General features: G+C 44.6%; 1 protein-coding gene across 1 annotated transcript in view; it reads left to right on the forward strand.

The window, feature by feature from the left end:
* The first annotated feature begins 348 nt into the window (after positions 1-348).
* The window catches only part of HIVEP3 (HIVEP zinc finger 3), a 57101-nt gene continuing 39116 nt past the window's right edge, over positions 349-18333 (forward strand). The window contains exons 1-2 of the mRNA XM_055000039.1: positions 349-5639; positions 7143-7288. Coding sequence (XP_054856014.1) covers positions 603-5639; positions 7143-7288 — 5183 coding nt within the window. The 5' untranslated portion in view covers positions 349-602. The remainder of the gene's footprint in view (positions 5640-7142; positions 7289-18333) is intronic.

An 18333-nucleotide genomic window follows, 5' to 3' on the forward strand; every position in this document is an offset into this window, starting at 1 on the left:
CACTTTCTGTTGTTTTTCTTCTGTCTCTTGGCTGATGTCATTACAGAAATGTGAGCAGTAAATTTTCCAAGGTCTCCAAACACAAAAGTTGGAAGAACAGGAAGAAAGAGGACGAAACATACACACGCTCTGTTTAGTGCTATTTTCCAAGCCAAGGAGAGAGACAATTACGAGATGAGCACTAGAGACTCTAGTTTACAAAGGTTTGCATAAAAGAAGAACAAAAGAGACGTTGTCGATCGCTTCTCATCTTTTGAAGGCTTGCCACTAAAATGGCACGGTTTAAAGCCTCCACCAAGTTCACAAGGCAAATATTTGGACTCACAGTTTTGGAAACTTTTCCCTCTTTGAAGTAGTTTGCCGTGCATTACCAATGTGAACTTTATTGAACCGCAACCCCCTTTTGTTTCCCCTCCCTCTGGTATCAAATAGCAACTAGTGACACTTGAAATCTCGAGTCAACAACCATTTCTTGGCAGCTCAGGCTTCGTAGCGACTGCAGGCAAGGCAGGGGATCAATGGAGGAGCCCTTCCTTGTTTGTAAATGAAGCCTGCCAAAACCTTCCCCAAATAGGCATTTTTCAACTCCCTTGTGAAAGGTCATGGATCCTGAACAAAGCCAGAAGAGCACAAAGAAGGGTGAAGAAGGTCCAAGGAAAAGGCTGATCAAAGGGGAAGCTTTCCAAGGCAGTGTTTCATCTGCAGCTCCGTATTCAGGCAGCTCTGTTCCTTTGCAGGGGTCCCCCCTCCAGGATATTGCATCGCAGCAGCATTTTCCAAGGGAAGAGACCCAGGAGCAAACAGCGCAACCACCAGCCAAGCACTCCTCTTTTGAACACCCATCCCACGTCACCCAGCTGGCGCAGCATCCCCTGCCGCCTGCGTTTATGCCTCCCAGGAAGCAAGAGCACGTCCTTGAAGGATCTACATGGCAGTTAGTTGACCCAGCGAGAGCAAGTACCTCCAGTTCATTTCCGTCAGCTGGGCTTCATTCCAGTCGTGGCCAGCTCTTACCTTCTCACTCCTCCGTCGTTCCCCGAGAAGAGATGCCCCCCGTTCCAAAGGTCTACATCCCCCGAGCGTCACAGGTTTCCATGAAGCAATCTGAAGAAGTCCACAAGAAGGAAAAGAAACCCCAGAAACCAGGCAAATACATTTGCCAGTACTGTAGCCGGCCTTGCGCCAAGCCAAGTGTGCTCCAAAAACACATCCGGTCACACACAGGGGAACGACCGTATCCGTGTGTCCCCTGCGGCTTTTCATTCAAAACCAAGAGCAATTTGTATAAACACAGGAAGTCTCATGCTCACAGGATAAAAGCTGGGCTGGCTTCGGGAACTGGGTCAGAGTTGTATCCTTCGGGCTTGGAAATGGAGAGGATGGTTGCAGAGGAACTTGAAGAGCCGACGGAAGGAGAGAGCACAGATTCGGAGGAGGAGACCAGGACCACATCAAGCCAGTTGGTAGAACTGTCACCCAGGCAGAAGCAAACTATGTTGTATGGGGCAGGGAGCCAAGGTTCTAGCCAAGAGAGCGGCTCCTTTTCCCATTCCAGTATGTCTGTGTCCTTTGAAGAGAGCAGCCAGTTTGTGGAGCCCGTCTCAGAACATGCCCAGAGTCATAAATCAGAGGAAACTCATACCATCAAGCAGAAGCTTGCTCTCCGGCTGAGCGAAAGGAAAAAGGTGATCGAAGAGCAGGCTTTCCTCAGCCCTGGCAGCAAAGGGAGCACTGAATCAGGCTATTTTTCCAGATCTGAAAGTGCCGAACAGCAAGTCAGCCCACCAAACACCAATGCAAAATCTTATGCAGAAATTATTTTTGGCAAATGTGGGAGGATTGGCCAACGGACAGCCATGTTGTCTGCCACCACCCCCCAGGAATTCCCACCGGTCTCGACCGAAGAGAAAGTTAGCACGGTCCCCTTGTCTGTGCCTAGAACACAGGTTATCGAGCATATCACCAAGCTGATTACAATTAATGAAGCAGTGGTGGATACCAGTGAAATAGACAGCGTGAAGCCTAGGCGCAGTTCGTTGTCCAGACGGAGCAGCATTGAATCTCCAAAGTCCAGCACGTACAGAGAACCGTTTCAGTTAGACGTCAAGTTGGGGAGTCAGCCCGATTCGTCCAAGTCTTTGGCATCCCACATGGAAAAAATGAAGCCTGAACAATCATTGCTATCACTCCAGCAACCCCACAGTGCCACAGAGACAGTGCCTCTCCTAAGAAGCCACTCGATGCCTTCTGCTGCAAGCACTATGAGTTCCTCTCACCCCTTTAGAGGTAGCTATTCTTTTGATGACCACATTGCAGAATCCGAGGTTTTAAGCCGTGGCCAGGTGTCTTCGTCCCACCCTCGAATGCTGAAACGGCAGCCTGCCATTGAGCTACCTTTGGGAGTGGAATATAGTACCGAGGAGGTGAGTGCAGCCAGCAAAGAAGCTGTTTTGAAACCTGTGGAGGAACAAGAAACCAAGGAGAGTGAGCAGACCAAGAAGTCTAGAAAGGGTATGAAAGGGAAAGGCTTCATGTACGAATGTAATATTTGCGGTGCTCGGTACAAGAAAAGGGACAATTACGAAGCGCACAAAAAATACTATTGTTCAGAACTCCAGATCTCCAAGCCTCGTTCTTCCAGTTCTCATACCTCATCAGAATCTGAGAAAGTGTTTGTGGAATCTGATCCATGGCCGCAGGTGATGCATTATAAGCTGGGGAGCAGTTTAGAGCTTACGCCAGTGAGGAAAAGGCGTAAAGAGAAGAGTCTTGGCGACGAGGAAGAACCTCCTTCTTTTGAGTTGAGTGAAGCTTCCTCATCCAGCACTGGGCCAGCCAGCCAGTATATTAGCCGGAAACCGACGAATGTGGCCTTGCACATAGCTTCTGAGTCCATTAAATCACCAGCAGAACCCAGTAAATCTATGCCACTGTCTGACGTGAGTGTCAGCTTTCACTCTCGGAGTGGAAAACCAGCTTTCAGCATGGAGATCAAAGAGAGGAGAGCCACCTCTAAAGAGATCTCCGTGATCCAACACACAAGCTCCTTTGAGAAGTCTGACTCTGTAGAACAGCTAAGCAGCTTAGAAGGAGAAGAGAAGCTTCATTTGCAATATTCATCTCAGCCTGCAGTTCCACACGGCCGGCCGTCACATTCCCTGCAGCCAAAGCTTGTCCGTCAACCCAACATCCAAGTCCCTGAGATCCTGGTGACTGAAGAGCCGGACAGGCCTGAGACAGAACCCGAGCCTCCGCCTAAAGAGCCAGAAAAAACAGAGGAATTTCAGTGGCCACAGAGAAGCCAGTCTCTCTCCCAACTTCCTGCGGAGAAGCTACCCCCTAAGAAAAAGAGGCTTCGACTAGCAGAAATGGCTCAGTCTTCTGGCGAGTCCAGTTTTGAGTCAGTGAGAAGCCTGAGTCAGGAAAGCAGCGTCTCCCACGGCTCCAGCCGTTCAACTTCATTTGAGCGTGAGGAAACGGCTTCCCAGGCCTCTGAATCCCACATGAAACCTCTTGGCATTGGGCCTCATATGCTCATGGTCCCAGGCCACCATCAACACCACCACCCTTCACGAGAAATGCGGAGATCAGCTTCTGAGCAGACGCCCAATGTCTCTCACTCCTCTACGATATCTGAGACCCGCAGTAAATCATTTGACTTTGGAAGTCTGTCCTCTTCTTCTGCCCCTACATCCCGCACCCCAACAACAACAGCACCACCACTGGAGAGGCGGAAATGTTTTCTGGTTAGGCAGGCATCTCTCACGAGGCATCCAGAGCACGAGCCGGATTCTGGCCCCAAAGGAGGAACCGAGACAGAGGAAGTGTTGCAGCCTTCAAGCAAGTCTTCAGTCTCAAGTTTGCCTCTCCAGCAGCCTTCGTCATCCTCCTCCTCTTCCTCTCATGGAGGCTATGCGAGTGAGAAGGGCCAGCCGAAAGACTGCCCTGAGCCCACTTTCCCCCATTCCTATACCGAAGCTCTGCAAGTGTTCCATCGCCCGACTCCAGAGTTCACACTCCATGAAAAGCAATATGTGGCCCCGCAGATCTCTCTCTTGCCATTCCAGCACCTTTTGCCCCACTCGGGAGGACAGTCTGTAGAGCTCTTTTCCAGTCAGGTGATGACTGACATCTTCTCTGGTCCATACTCCATTCCGCAGATACCTCATTCCATATTCCAGAATCCACCTCTTCCTCTGCCAGAAGCTTTGTTGCACCCGGGCCAGCTTCATATCACCTCTCCGCTGATGTCACACCCTGCTGATGTGCACCTCAGCCGAAGCTCCTCCCTCATCCCCGTACACTACCCAGGCTCCCCACCGCTCCCTTCTGCATTTTTTCTTCCCCTCCAGTCCCAGCTGGCTCTCCAATTGCCAAGTGAGATCGGAGCCCATTTGCCCCAGATCAAATCCAGCTTGTCTCCTATTGGAAGAACCAGTTTTTCTCCATCCGCAGACTACAGCTCTGAAAGCAGGTTACATATTTTGACTCGCCCGGTGAGTCCCTCTGCATCAGTCTCCATATCTCAGTTGGTTGTCCCTGCACATTCTGAACCTGTAGTGTCCCTCGTTGTCCCTGTTCGCATTCAAACCCACATGCCATCCTATGGGAGCGCCATGTACACAACGCTTTCTCAGATTTTGGTCACTCAGTCCCATTGCAGCGCCTCTTCTATCCTTCTGCCAAAATTTGATGATTATCAAACAAAAGGTACCTTGGTCTGCACTGCTGATGTTCATGGAATAGGTCTTGATTTGGCACAGATGATCACAGAGGAGCAGAGGGCCTTGTTCCAGACACCATACCTGAGACTGCCATTGTCTTTGACCGAAAGAAAAGGTTACATTCCCCTCAGCTCCACACCAGATAGTGTCTTGGGTCTAGAAGTGAGTACATCAACTGTTGGAGGGAGCAAACGGATGTTGTCTCCGGCGGGAAGCTTGGAACTCACCATGGAAACTCAACAACAAAAAAGGGTGAAGGAAGAAGAATTCTCTGGATTGGAAGAGAAGCTGGAAGTGGTGAAGGCCCCTAGTGCAATAGAGGAAGAGAAGAAACAGGACCAAATGAGAGCCAAGGCTGAAACGCCACTGAATGTATCCTCTGAGCCGTCAGAACTTCTGGAGGCCCAGAGGACTTTACATCCGAACTTGCCGCAGCCTGAGGCCCGAGAGGACTACAACCACCAGGCCACCAAGCCTTTCAGAAGCAAGGAGTCTCCACAGATGGTGAAGAAGGAAGATTCCAAAGATCCAGTGGAACTGCCTGAAGCAAACCCTCCAAGTCCAGTTCTTCCCTCCAAGGCTGCTCAAAGTTCAAAGAAGTCTCAAGAAGGTACAGATGTTAAGAAGGTACTCCAGTTCCCTAGCCTCCATACAACTACTAATGTCAGTTGGTGCTATTTAAATTACGTAAAGCCAAATCACATCCAGCAAGTTGACCGACGATCCTCGGTGTATGCCAGCTGGTGTGTTAGTTTGTATAATCCCAACCTCCCAGGTATACCCACGAAAGTGGCCCTCTCACTCCTGTGCTCCAAGCAGAAAGCGAGCAAAGAAACATACACCATGGCTACTGCTTCACGTCCGGAGACAGGAAGGCTTGTACCCTCGAGTTCCAGGAATCCCAAAATGTCAGAGGTAAGGAAACGGTTTCCTTCAGTCTTGATTATTTCTGGACAAGAACTGGGGGGGAGGGAGTATTTTTGCAATGTTTTTAAGAACGGGTTTATAGAAGCTTTTTCCTATTAGCGGACACTTTGGGTAAACCAGCATTTTACCGCTGAGCAGGAGTGCATATGTATGTAACGGAAACACCACAAGCAAAAAAGAATGATCAGGTCAAGATTGCTTTTTTGCAGTGTTTGATCACAGTGCACATTTCATGGTGTCTTAACATGAAGGCTACTTGTGGGGCTCAGTAGTGGGGTGTTACATGATATTTGGGGACATTGTGTGCAGGACTGGTTAGTTTAATTTCACGTTAACTATACTGCCTCTGATAGAAAGGGTAGATTAAATGAAGATTCTTTGGGGGAATGTTACCAACTTTTTCACCAGCTTCATGTATGATCTTCCTCCCTCCCTCCCTTCCTGGTCCTCTTATGATTAGCTAAGAACAGGGAATCTTTTTCTTTGACCCACCTTCAGTAATGGCTGATCACAATGTTTCAGTTGTTAGGGTTAAGAATATCCTTTTGGGATTTGGCCACAAAATGAGGACCAAAGTAAGCTCAAGGAATAGGTAATCCAGATACAATAGAGCCTCTAAGCTCAGCCAACCATTTGCAGAAAAATATCCCAAGGAGTCCATGAAAACAAGCCATGACTGGAAGTCCAGGTATATAGACTGTATTTTAAAAAGAGATAAACAGACTGTTGTATCCAGTTCTGCAGGACAGGAAGGAGGTCACATAAACAGGCAGTATTCCAAGAAGCAGGCTGGAACCGGAGACCCGAGCAAACCGGGAGCAGCCTGGTTCAACAGTCTTACTGCCCAGTTAGCTTGTGTTTTGAATGCAAAATCTTGTTTTACAATCCCTAGAGAATTGCTAAATAGCTAACAGTTAAGCTGTAACAAAGCAGCACGAGAGACCACTTAGAACACCTGGGGCCATCATGTCTGGCCGGTGGACTCAGTCCTGGTGTTTGATTTCCTCTCATGTGGAATGATTGTGTTTCGCCATCTAGTTTTAGGTGGATATCTGTGTTGGTCTGTAGTAGATGACCAAGATTCGGGTTCAGTAATACCTTAAAGACCAACAGGATTACCAGAGTATGAGCTTTCAAAAGTCAGAGGGGAGCCTTGACTCACATAAGCTCACATCCTGGAAATCTAGTTGATCTTTAAGGCGATACTGGACCTAAATCCTGCTCTTCCCTATCTAGTAATCCTAAATTCTTTCCAGAGCCCAATTTGAATTGGCCCTCTGCCTATACCCCAGTGCCAGAGTTGAAACATCTTGGAGAGGGTGCTATTTGCCGTGGAAAACTTGGCAACTAATCCCAAATGGGAGATTTAGGCTGCACATGGTTCTTGGACTTTCCCCCCTTCTACCAAAGAGCCATGCTGGAAGTTTCAGTGAGTTCAGTGCAGCCCTTTGAAACATAATAAATAATTGCTTTGATCTTTTGGGGAGGTAGGTTCATCTGCCTTCACTCCTTCCCAATGAAGGTCGAAAAGACATAGCAAGAACTGACAAGGAAGAGGAGAAAAGAGGAAAACTGGAAGACGACATTCCTGTGTCCAAAAGAGGGGAGCCAGCCAGGATCAAGATCTTTGAAGGAGGGTGAGTGTTGTCTATCTTTGCTAGTATCCATTTGATGGTCAGCTGTCCTCTTAAAAGCAACTTGGGCTCAGTAAACAATGCCACATTAAAGTCAATAGAAGAGTAACACCAGATATGGACTCTAGTTACTTCCTTTTTCTGTGTCTGTCCATCACCTTTCCTTTAGAGATCTGTAAGTCCCATTCCCTTGCTTTATAGAACAGTAATATTGCTATATGAGTGGTTTAAAAAGACTCAGGTGGGAAACAGGAATCTCTTTTGCAAAGGTTTGCTGATAGGAAGGATATTGTGATGCGAAAGTGCAATGTACTGGTCAACTCTCCGTAGAGCCTTCAGTTTGGATTGAGTTCTATTCAACATCGTAGTGGAAATGAGACCCGTCTTCTTGGTAGATGCTATTTGGGCACATGTAGGCACCAAGCCAAATACCACAGCCTCAGAATGTGGCTGCCTGTTCATAAGGATAACCTGTTCTTTGCACATATTTGTGTCCATACTGGATTTGGATGCACTTATGTCTAGGGGCAGGCAGGGCTGTGATTCAGTTGTAGAGCAGTTTCTTTGCATGCACTAGATCCCAGTTATTTGGAACCCCAAATAATTCCTATTAAAGAATCTCAGGGGGCAGGAAAGAGCGGAAGATGTTTTTCACTTGGTAGCCATGGAGAGCCACTGCCACTCAGAATGGACAACGCTGAGTTAGGTGGACCAATGATCTGACTCGATATACGGCAGTTGTGTATGTTCATTTTTATGTGATGATGATTTATTATATTTATATCCTGCCCTCCCCGCAAGCGGGCTCAGGGTGGGTCACAATAGTGGATAAAATATACAGAGATAAAATCACAATAATTTAACACAGCCTTCTAATAAAACACCTGCTCGTCGTATAAAAACCATATAGCATCTGACGAAGGTGGAGGTGCAGCTTACCATGCATGGTCACTCTAATATGGGGGGTAGATGGTCAATACCCCCCCCCCCGACATAAGGGAGACTGGGAGAGAGGCTCATTTGATGGAATCCCTGATGGCCCACATGTGCCTAGCCAGGGCTTTTTTCTGGGAAAAGAGGTGGCGGAACTCAGTGGTGGAACTCAAGATTGCACAATGACGTCACTTTGGGTCAGCTGGAACAAGGGGGGAGTTTTTTAAATTGCCCTAGGTGAAAATGGTCACATGGCTGGTGCGTTCCCCCCCCCCCCAATCTCCAGACAGAGGGGAGTTTAAATTGCCCTCTGCACCGCTCGGCAGCATGGAGGGCAATCTAAACTCCCCTCTGTCTGGAGATCAGGGGGCGGGGCCACCAGCCATGTGACCATTTTCAAGAGGTTCCGGAACTCCATTCCACTGTGTTCCTGCTGAAAAAAAGCCCTGTGCCTAACAAACCTGTGGACGGTTCCTCCTGTCCAAACAACTTGTCCATTTCTGCACATGGATTCCATTCTCTAGACTGGGGTGCTAGCATTTAGCCTTCAATTTAATTCTCAACTGCCTCAGACAAAGCAAAACTTGCCAGTCACAAGTCCTTTGTTTATGCATTTTTCCATTTTTCGTATCCAAACATGCTCTTTGAACAGGGCAAACTTTTTTGTTTTCTCGAGGAAGCACAAATTGAATTTTCCCAAGGCTGGTTTGAAAGGCATGACACCCTCAGAAAGTGTGCAGTCCCTAAGGAAGCCTGAAAGGGACGTGCCTCAGGCACCAGCTCCACTTCAGGAAAAAATCAGGCAGTCCCTAAGATCGCCTGAAAGCAGTGGAGCTGGTTAGGTAATGATAGATTCTTGACTGAAGGATGGAGCTAGCCAGCTTTTCCGCACAATCTCACCCTGGTCCCCATTTACTACAGCTCATGTCTCACGTGGCTTTCATCCACGTAGGGCGCATGACTCTGCCCCCCATATAACTTTTTAGGGTGGTCACTGGGGAGTCTTCCTTTGTCATCCATAAAACTGGTTGGATCTTAGTAATCTTATCTCCACCCTTTAGAGCCAGATTGATGTAGTAGTTAAGAGCACAGGACTCTAATCTGGAGAGCTGAGTTTGATTCCTCACTCCTCCACTTGAAGCCAGCTGGGTGACCTTGGGCTAGTCACAGCTCTCTCAGCCCCACCCACCTCACAGGGTGTTTTGTTGTGGGGATAATAATAACATACTTTGTAAATCGCTCTGAGTGGGCATTAAGTTGTCCTGAAGGGCGGTATATAAATTGAATGGTATTATTATTAATAATATAGACTTCAAATACAAAGCTACAGCCTACTTGTGGAGCCTCCTTGTGAGACGGAGCTCCGGTGTAACGAACTACTATATCCGTGCCTTACTAAAGATCCTACCATCTCAAAAGAAAGATTTATCTTTGACTCTTGGATAGCTTTCAGCAGTTAGTAAGGCCTGTCAAACTGGACTGCTCTTTGAACAATATACAGACACCTTTCTAGAGTTTATTTATTTCCTTTATTGAAATTACACCCTAGTTTCTTAATGAAGCAAGTTATCAAAATATATATGGTGATTAATATAAATCCTACAAAAACAGAACACAGAAGGCAGTAAGAATTAGGTTTGCTAACATTTCCTAATTAACTCTAAGTTTAAAACAATAAAAGTTTCTATGAAATGCATTAAGATTCCCATAGCATACAAATCAAAGATAAAATTCTCACCTAAATCCTCATGAGATTTCTTCCAATAAGAACTCTAACATACTATCTGAATTTGCATGTTTTATAGGTTATCTTATGCAAATATCTAAGATCTTTTCACATGATAGCATAAGCAAACTATGATTGGTTTGATGCTTCCTTAAATATTCATAATTTCTATTGTATAACTTTCTAATTAGCTAAAGAATGATGTTATATCCAGCTTGCAAAACAAAACTATAAATCTGTGGGAACTGACAGAAATAGTTAAATTGGTAGATCACCGTTGGTTCATTTTTTGATAGAAGAACATTAGTCTAGAGAGTCCATTTTTAATTGGCTGTCAAAGATGAAAGCACACCTGTTTTAGTTACCTAATATTCTGAAAAAATTACACAGACAGTTCATGCAAAGTTGAGAAGTTCACCCAGAATACTAGTGTATTGCTTTATACTACTTATATACTACTAGTATACTAGTAGTAGTAGTATAAGTAATATACTACTAGTGTATTGCTTTATGCTACTATACTATTGCTTACTGCAATGTGCTTTTAATCTATATTGTTGCAACACCAGACTTGCTCCCCAAATTCTGGGCCTGATGGCATCATGGATGTGTATACTGTTTCCACATATGTTGGGTAATGCGCTTCCAATGTGCTTAAACAATTGTTTGCAAGTGGATTTTCATCAGGAAAATCCAGTTGCAAAGCATTGCTCAAGTGCATTGAAAGTGTCTGATCCAGTATGCAAAAGAAAATGCGTGTGAGAGAAAGAGTGAAAGATTTTCCCTTAGGATCTGCTTCTGTATTCTTTCCTGGTCTCTTTTCACAGACAAGTGAATATGTTTTGATTCCCTTACAAATTCGTGGAAATTTCTGTTTGATTTTTTTTAAAAAAAAATTAGTTTAGCTTACTCAATTTTTTTTTAAATTGTGTGAATTGTTTTTCGTTTGCATTTTAGAATGGTCATAAACTTCAACATAACCAGTTTTTCCATTGAAAGACAATCTGTAAATTTGGGGGGGGGGGGAGGCAGAGTTTCAAATATATGATCCTTGGCCTTTTGACCTGAGAGTTCCTGTTTTTTATTTCCCTTCTCCCTCATGTAAAATGAACCTATGATTCTTTGGTTTTTGTACTGTTTTGTTTCCTTTCACATAGAAGGATTCCTCTAATACATTGTGCATCAAATAAATCAGCATAATTCGTATATATAAATGATATCCATTGTATGCACATGTGCTGCATAGATTATATAACTGTTTTACATCTATAACTAATGCATAAAAGTCTACAAAACCAAAAGCAAAAAACAGAACCAAAATCGTGGAGAGAAATACAAACTAATATACACACAATTCATCCCGAATTAATGTTATCAACAACAAAGATGTGTATGTGTGTATGCTTGTGCATGCATGCCCCATATGTCTAAATTTCATATTGAGAGGATCGTGGAACTATTGGTAGTGAGGCTATCACTGGTTTCCCATTCATTTCTTTGAAGCCCCGCCTATTGAGGAAGGCAGAGGTAAAAAAATTTATCCCTCAAATTACTCTAATGCCAGACTGTGTCTTCAGGCATGTAGATTTGAGACGGCAAATGCAAAGTGTTTTGGGAGATGGGGTTGTAAAAAAGTTTAAAGCACACTTTGTTGATGTCAACAATAACAAAGCTAACAGGTTTCATCGATATGTTCAAAAACAACTCGGTTGTGCAATATGTACGCTGTATTCAGGCTGCTTTAATGTACTGGAATTTATTCCTGTGCTATTGGTGTTTTAACTTTTTGTGTATTTTACCTGATGTTATCTGCTCTGAGCCCACTCGTGGGGAGAGTGGACTATAAATTTAATAAATAAATAACATAAATAAACAGCCTTCTTGGGCTAGATCTCACCAGCTATTCCAATTCCAGTACCCCTCCTCAGTTCAGGGTGTATGCAGTGTGGCTTTTGTCCACATGGGTCACGTGTCTCTTGACATAACCTTTTCAGTAATCCAAAAAGGTAGTCTCTTTCTTTCACCAGCAGAAAAGCTGATAGGATTCAACCCATTATATTTACCCATATTTTTTTTGTACACGAGTAGCATAAGCTGCTACGATTCTCCACAGAACGGGTACACACCTGGGCTGATTCCGCACACGTTGGATAATGCACTTTCAATGCACTTTAGCTATTGTTTGGAAGTGGATTTTTTGTTTCACACTCGAAAAAATCAGTTCCAAATCATCTCTAAAGAGGATTGGAAGTGCATTATCCAACGTGTGCGGAATCAGCCCTGCACTCAGTTATGTATGCCCTGTATGGATACATGCACCAATTATGCCTTGTTTTTCTGCACCACTTTCCAGGGTGGTGAGAATAGCTGCTGCCCCAGCCTTGTGGGTTTTTCCTACAATAGCCCCAGTTCTGTGCAATGAGCTCCCACTTCGGGGTTTTCATCCTTTCCTCCATTTAGAAAGCTTACAAGGTAGTACTTTAAAAAAAAGTTTAGGTAACTGAGGCCAGAGACAGTTTTATGTTCGTTTTGTTTATTGATGACATGGATGGCTATTTTTTAATCTCTGTTTATTCTTTTGTGTTTTTTTGATTGGTGGTGGTTTTATGTAAACTACCTTGGGCCTTTGCTGACAGTAGGGAAAGATGATTTGATTTCTATAAATAAATGCAAAACAACACTGACTTCCACAGGAAGTTGGGCACAAGCGGGTAAAGGCAGGCCTTCACGTTTATTACAAAGGAGACAAGAAAGAAAATTATACTCAACACTGCAGCATGTCTCATGTCGTTTTGTTTGATGATACTTCCTCTTTTGTTTGTTGCTCTTGGAGAAGTCTTTGCCAGATTTTTTCCTTTGTGCTTTTGATATTTAATTCCTTGGAAACTATGCTCCCCCCCAGAATCATGCTTTCAAACTTCTTATCCAGATGTAAGCATTTTGTCATTCAAAAACAGTTTGTATTGCACGCATTAAGCTACGATGCGTGACGGATGGCTGCTGTAAAAAGAGTTTTCAGGCACTTCTTTCTACTGCGGACTGTTGAAATAGCGGCAGGAGAAACAGCTTCCCTTCAACGCACTGGTTGGTTTGCAACTTTATCAGCAAGGTGTCAACCTGACTCCAACGCTGTTAAATTTAGTGCTGATCCCAAAATTACCCTGCTAAATTCACTGCCTCATTCAATGGTTACCAAGTTGGACATGCCCACCCTTGCGGGAGGGTCTCCTCTGATGTTGTGCTTCTTCCCAGTGCCAAATATCAGGTCTGAACTGCAACATTGTGCTGGTGAATAGAAATGGGAAGTCCCACCTTAGAAGATAAGGAAACATTGGCCACATAAGGGGCAAATCTTACACACACTACTGCTAAGAAACATTTGGGTCTTTGGAGGGGAGGCATTTCACTCTAAAATTTCACAGCCCCCAAATTCTCCCCCCACCCGATGTTGTGCTGGGTGACACTTCAGCTCAGCTCTTATTGAAATTTTAGTAATTAAATGGTTAGTCACCTGGGAATCAGGCTGCATCACAATCCAAATAACCCTGCCTGTGTGTGTGTGTTATGTGCCATCAAGTCGTTTCTGACCTATGGCGACCCTATGAATGAAAGACCTCCAAAACGTTCTATCTCTAGAACCCTGCCTGTTGACCTAGACCTGAAGAAAGACCTGCAGTCCAGGGGACAGAGGAGTAAGAAGCATACTTGACCACCCACCTACCCTAGGCAGTACTCTAGAAAGTGACTCTCCTTATAGCATCCCAATACCCAGAACTCTTTGAGCTTGAGCTTGGTTTGCGATTGTGTTCAAGTGAAGCAAGTGGATATTATTTAACATACGTGGGGGATCCGTGATGGCTTTTCAAACAAAAAGGGTGGCAAAATTTCTTGGAGATGATCTTGTAAGTTTCCAAACATCTGTTGGTGTTTTCTTAGGATTCGGGGACATAATTTTGAAATGTTGGATTTTTCTGCATCTGTGGTCCTTTTTGTGACCTCACCTTGTTGCTTTCAGTTACTGGGTGGATCAAATTGTTATATATACACCAGAATGTGTTATCATTTGGTGAATGGTGTGGACAGGAATAGGGCAGCTCAAGATCAAACCACATCGAGCTGTGGTCCTCAGAGCGGTGTCTGTGAACACTGTGGTGCCTGCTAATGTGTTTCCGAACCACTTCTTCCCCTAAGCAGATAAGTCAGGTGGAGAGCGATGTTGATCTGCAGTAGAAGAGCAAGATTTGAGTCCAGTAGTACCTTGATGTCCAACAAGATTTTCAGGACATAAGCTTTCGAGACTCAAAGTCCCCTTTGTCATGGGAGTTTTGGCTCTTGAAAGCTTATACCTGAAAACTCTGTTGATCTTCAAGGTACTACTGGACTCGAATCTTGCTGTTCCCCTAAGCAACGAGCCAGTCCTGACTTCCATCCATCTTATTGCAGAAGATGCTTAAATAGAGCCCAGGAAATCACATTCTGAAATAGCCATGATTTTGGGCTTGGGACCTTCCAATATCTTGTGGTTGGGCCCAACCACCAGTCATTTGGTGGTGGTACCTGCTACCTTCTTTCTACACTCTAAAAGTACCTGCAGGGTTGGAAACTACTGAGCTAGAGACCCTCCCTTCAAAACTATGAGTCTATTAATAGAAAAATCGAAAAGAGTCCAGTAGCACCTTTAGGACTAACCAACTTTACTGTAGCGTAAGCTTTCGAGAATCACAGTTCTCTTCATCAGATGCTTCTGACGAAGAGAACTGTGATTCTCAAAAGCTTATGCTACAGTAAGTTGGTTAGTCTTAAAGGTGCTACTGGACTCTTTTCGATTTCGCTACTACAGACTAACACGGCTAACTTCTCTGGATCTAGTAATAGAAAGACTGCTTCTTTTCTTCTTTGGCTTTACAAGGAGCCCTTGTAGGCATACCAACAACCTGGAGAAAAAAATCTTGCTCCTTTAAGAGAGCTTTCATGTTTGAAATTGGGCAGTGATGCTTTTCATGGCAGGGAGCGAAATAATATCACCTGGTTTAAAAAAAAAACACCTGTTAAAGGGGCAGAACATTTTTTTCTGTCCCAGTTTGCAGCCCTAAACCCATTTGTTCTCATCAGTATTTAAAAAGAATCTGAAGGTTTTGACTTTTTAAAAAAGTGAAAGCAGCCATGGTGTTATCTGAGATTTTTTTCTTTGCTTCTTGAATGGCTTAACTGAATTAAATCAGCATAGCTCTTCCTGTGTTCCATCTGAAGATAGTTGCATCTGAATTTTTCCCCCTCTCTCTTTCTCTTGCTTTCCCACTCCCTCCTTTTTAATGTTTGTTGAGCATCCGGCTTATTGAAGAGTTCTGGTAAGTTTGAATGTTTGCTCACCAGCTGGAGACACTTTGGGCTTAAGATGTTACTTGGTTTGTATATTTAGATTGCTTTGCTAAGCATGTTTTTGGTGGCCCTTATCGGAAAGAAAGTATATTTGTTTTTGCAGTGAAGGAAACCTACTTCAGTAAGCAGAGGGAAGGTGTGGCTGGTGGTAGCAAAAGAGAAGCTATTTTTAGCAGATTCCATTTGCTAGTTGCTTTTGGACAGGCTGCTCTTTATTTATTTATGTTTATATTTATTTATACCCCACTTTCACTCCAGTGGGGACACAAAGTGGCTTACAACCTCAATCTCTATTTTATCCTCACAAGAACCCTGTGAGGTAGGTTAGGTTGCAAGTGATTACTGCAGCAGACAGTTGTAAAGGTGGAGATGGATTGCTACGGCCTAAAAAGACTCCATACAAGCTCTATATGTAGATCCACACAGCAAATTGAGTGCAACCTTCTGGTGAAATGTGTATGGGGCAGAGGCAATCTTGCCAATTCCTGGCTCCCTTACTAATCTTTCAGATTTTTATTCAACCCTTCATCCAAGGAGGGAAGTGTACATTTCTCCATTAAGATAGTCTCAGATGGGTAACTGTGTTGGTTTGTAGCAGAATAGCAAGATTTGGGTCCAGTAGCACCTTAAAGACCAACTAGATTTCCAGAGGATGAACTTTCAAGAGTCAGAGAGGAGCTCTGACTCTTGAAATCTCCTACCCTGGAAATCTAGTTGGTCTTCAAGGTGGCACCAGATCGGAAACTTGCTCATTCCTCCATTTTTATCCTCCAACAACCCTGTCAGGTAGATTGGACTAAGAGTCGAACCACACGATACGAATTACACGAGACCGAACGAGTGTCAGGAGTCCTGTCTTACCCCAAATGCCCATGTCCAGCATTCTATCGATGAGCACGTGTCTTGGTCCAGGCACACATTCAAAATTTTCTGCTACAGTGTAGCCATGACGTACGCGATCACGATCAGTAAGTCGGCAATGCAGAGCGTCCTTATTTCCTATATCTTCCGCTTCTTATCTGTGCAAAGTGGAGATGCATGATGGGATATCTTGGAGGAATGCGGAGAAAACCCGTGCCACTGCGAACACAGGTTCGATGGAGGTCCTGCAGTCCTGGCACGTGTAGTTGAAAACAATGTTGGAACACGTGTAAGTAAGTTTTCGTGTCATTCGCGTGTAATTTGTATCGTGTGGTTCAGCTCTCAGAGAGAGAGACAGGCCCAAGATAATCTAGCCAGCTTCCATGACTGAACAGGAAATTGAACTCTGGTCTCCTGCTCCTACGCTAACATTGTGATCACTGCACTACGTTGGCCTCTCAAGTTTTTAATGCAACCTGGATTAAATTCACATGGCGACTGGCTCAGAAGATAGGGCCACCTTGTGAGACCTGTTTCAAGGTCAAGGACTACTGCTGCCCTAACAGAAGTCCATTTGCATTGGTTTTCCGTCTGGCTAGAAAATGAGGGGTTCAATAAGTCTTTAGATCAGGACTACTCAACCTTTTTGGTCAACGTGCTTCAAAAAATTCAGCATCAGCCTGTAAAGATTTTGACATGCTGACAAACAAAAGGGGGTGGCGAGGTGAGGGTTTTACTTGGGTATAGACAGGCTGGGAGGAAACTGAGTGTTGATGGCACCGTCAGTACCTCAGTGGCTTGCCTTGGTCCCGTCTGCCAGCGTGGGCCTGGGAACTAATGACAAGCATAAGCCTGGTCCATCATCTTTGCCCTCTCGTAGCTTTTCATTTTATCCCTGAGTGTGGGTTCCATTCAGGTTTGCAGATTGCTCTCCTAGCTCCAGCAATGCCGCCAGCATCTCAAGGTCTCTCCTCGGTTGCTTGGTTGCATGCCGAATTCAGAGGTCTGGCGTGCCATGGTTCGGCACACGTGCCAAGGATTGCCTGTGCATTCCTTAGATGATTAATCTGCTGATCGAAAGCTGCAGACCCACTTTTCTGTATGACATGTCGGTTTGCTCCTTCCTGTGGCTCTGTGGCTTTGCACCATCAGCAATACCAGACCTTTTTTGAAAACTTACCTCCAACCACGGTCGCTGTTTGGCTTTGAAGTTGCGTAGGTTAACGATGCTATCATGGTTTAAGATGAGTGAAATCTTCTCAGTGCTTATGTGTGAGAGTTTCCCCTAATTTAAATCTGTTCCGATGCGTGATCAACTATCCCTCTTGGGTCATCCTGCCTGTCACATCTGCTTTTTGCTTTCTCATTGGTTGTAGTGAAGGAATGAAATCCCAAATTTGCATGGGTCTAGCAGTAGGAAACTCCTTCACTGTTACTATAGTTGCCAGCCTCCAGGTGGGACCTAGAGATCTCCCAGAATTACAGCTGATCTCCAGATGACCGAGATCAGTTCCCCTGGAGGAAATGACTGCTTTGGAAGGTGGACTCTATGGCATCGCATCCCTCCCAAAGCATCCACCCCCAAATCTCCAGTAATTTCCCAACTTGTAGTTTGCAACCTTAACTGTAACTCTTCAGGTTCCCTGTGGGCATTTTATAAGCAAAAAGAGGAAGAATTCTGTGCTGAGGTCAACTCAACTGATTGGCTCTTCTTTGGTTATCCTTTTTCTCCTGACTGTTTTCTCCCCTTCACTTCTGATTTGCAATAATGTGTACCCTATAATTGTATCAGTTCTTTTGTTTTGTTTCCAGTACTTCCACAGATTTACAGAAAAATGTATGTGAAGTAGCAGGATTTGGTTTGGTTCCAGCATACCAAGAGGATAGAAGTGAGAGATATATTGTGGCTTGATTCAGATATAATACGAACCTGTGGTTCAGTTTTACTGAGGTTAGTTTGTGAATTTGAGATTCAGGTCTCAGATGATCCCTCAAACCCTGGTTTGCCTCGACCAATGCTAGTATCATCACTACACTTTCCCCTGCATAGATCTGGGTAGTATCCTGTCCCACATTATGGTGAGGGCAGTGGTGGGGAGTAAGGCAGATGTCCACATTCATATAACACATGAACCATCAGTATGACTGA

This window comes from Eublepharis macularius, chromosome 15, assembly GCF_028583425.1.
Source record: "Eublepharis macularius isolate TG4126 chromosome 15, MPM_Emac_v1.0, whole genome shotgun sequence".
Classification (NCBI taxonomy): domain Eukaryota; kingdom Metazoa; phylum Chordata; class Lepidosauria; order Squamata; family Eublepharidae; genus Eublepharis; species Eublepharis macularius.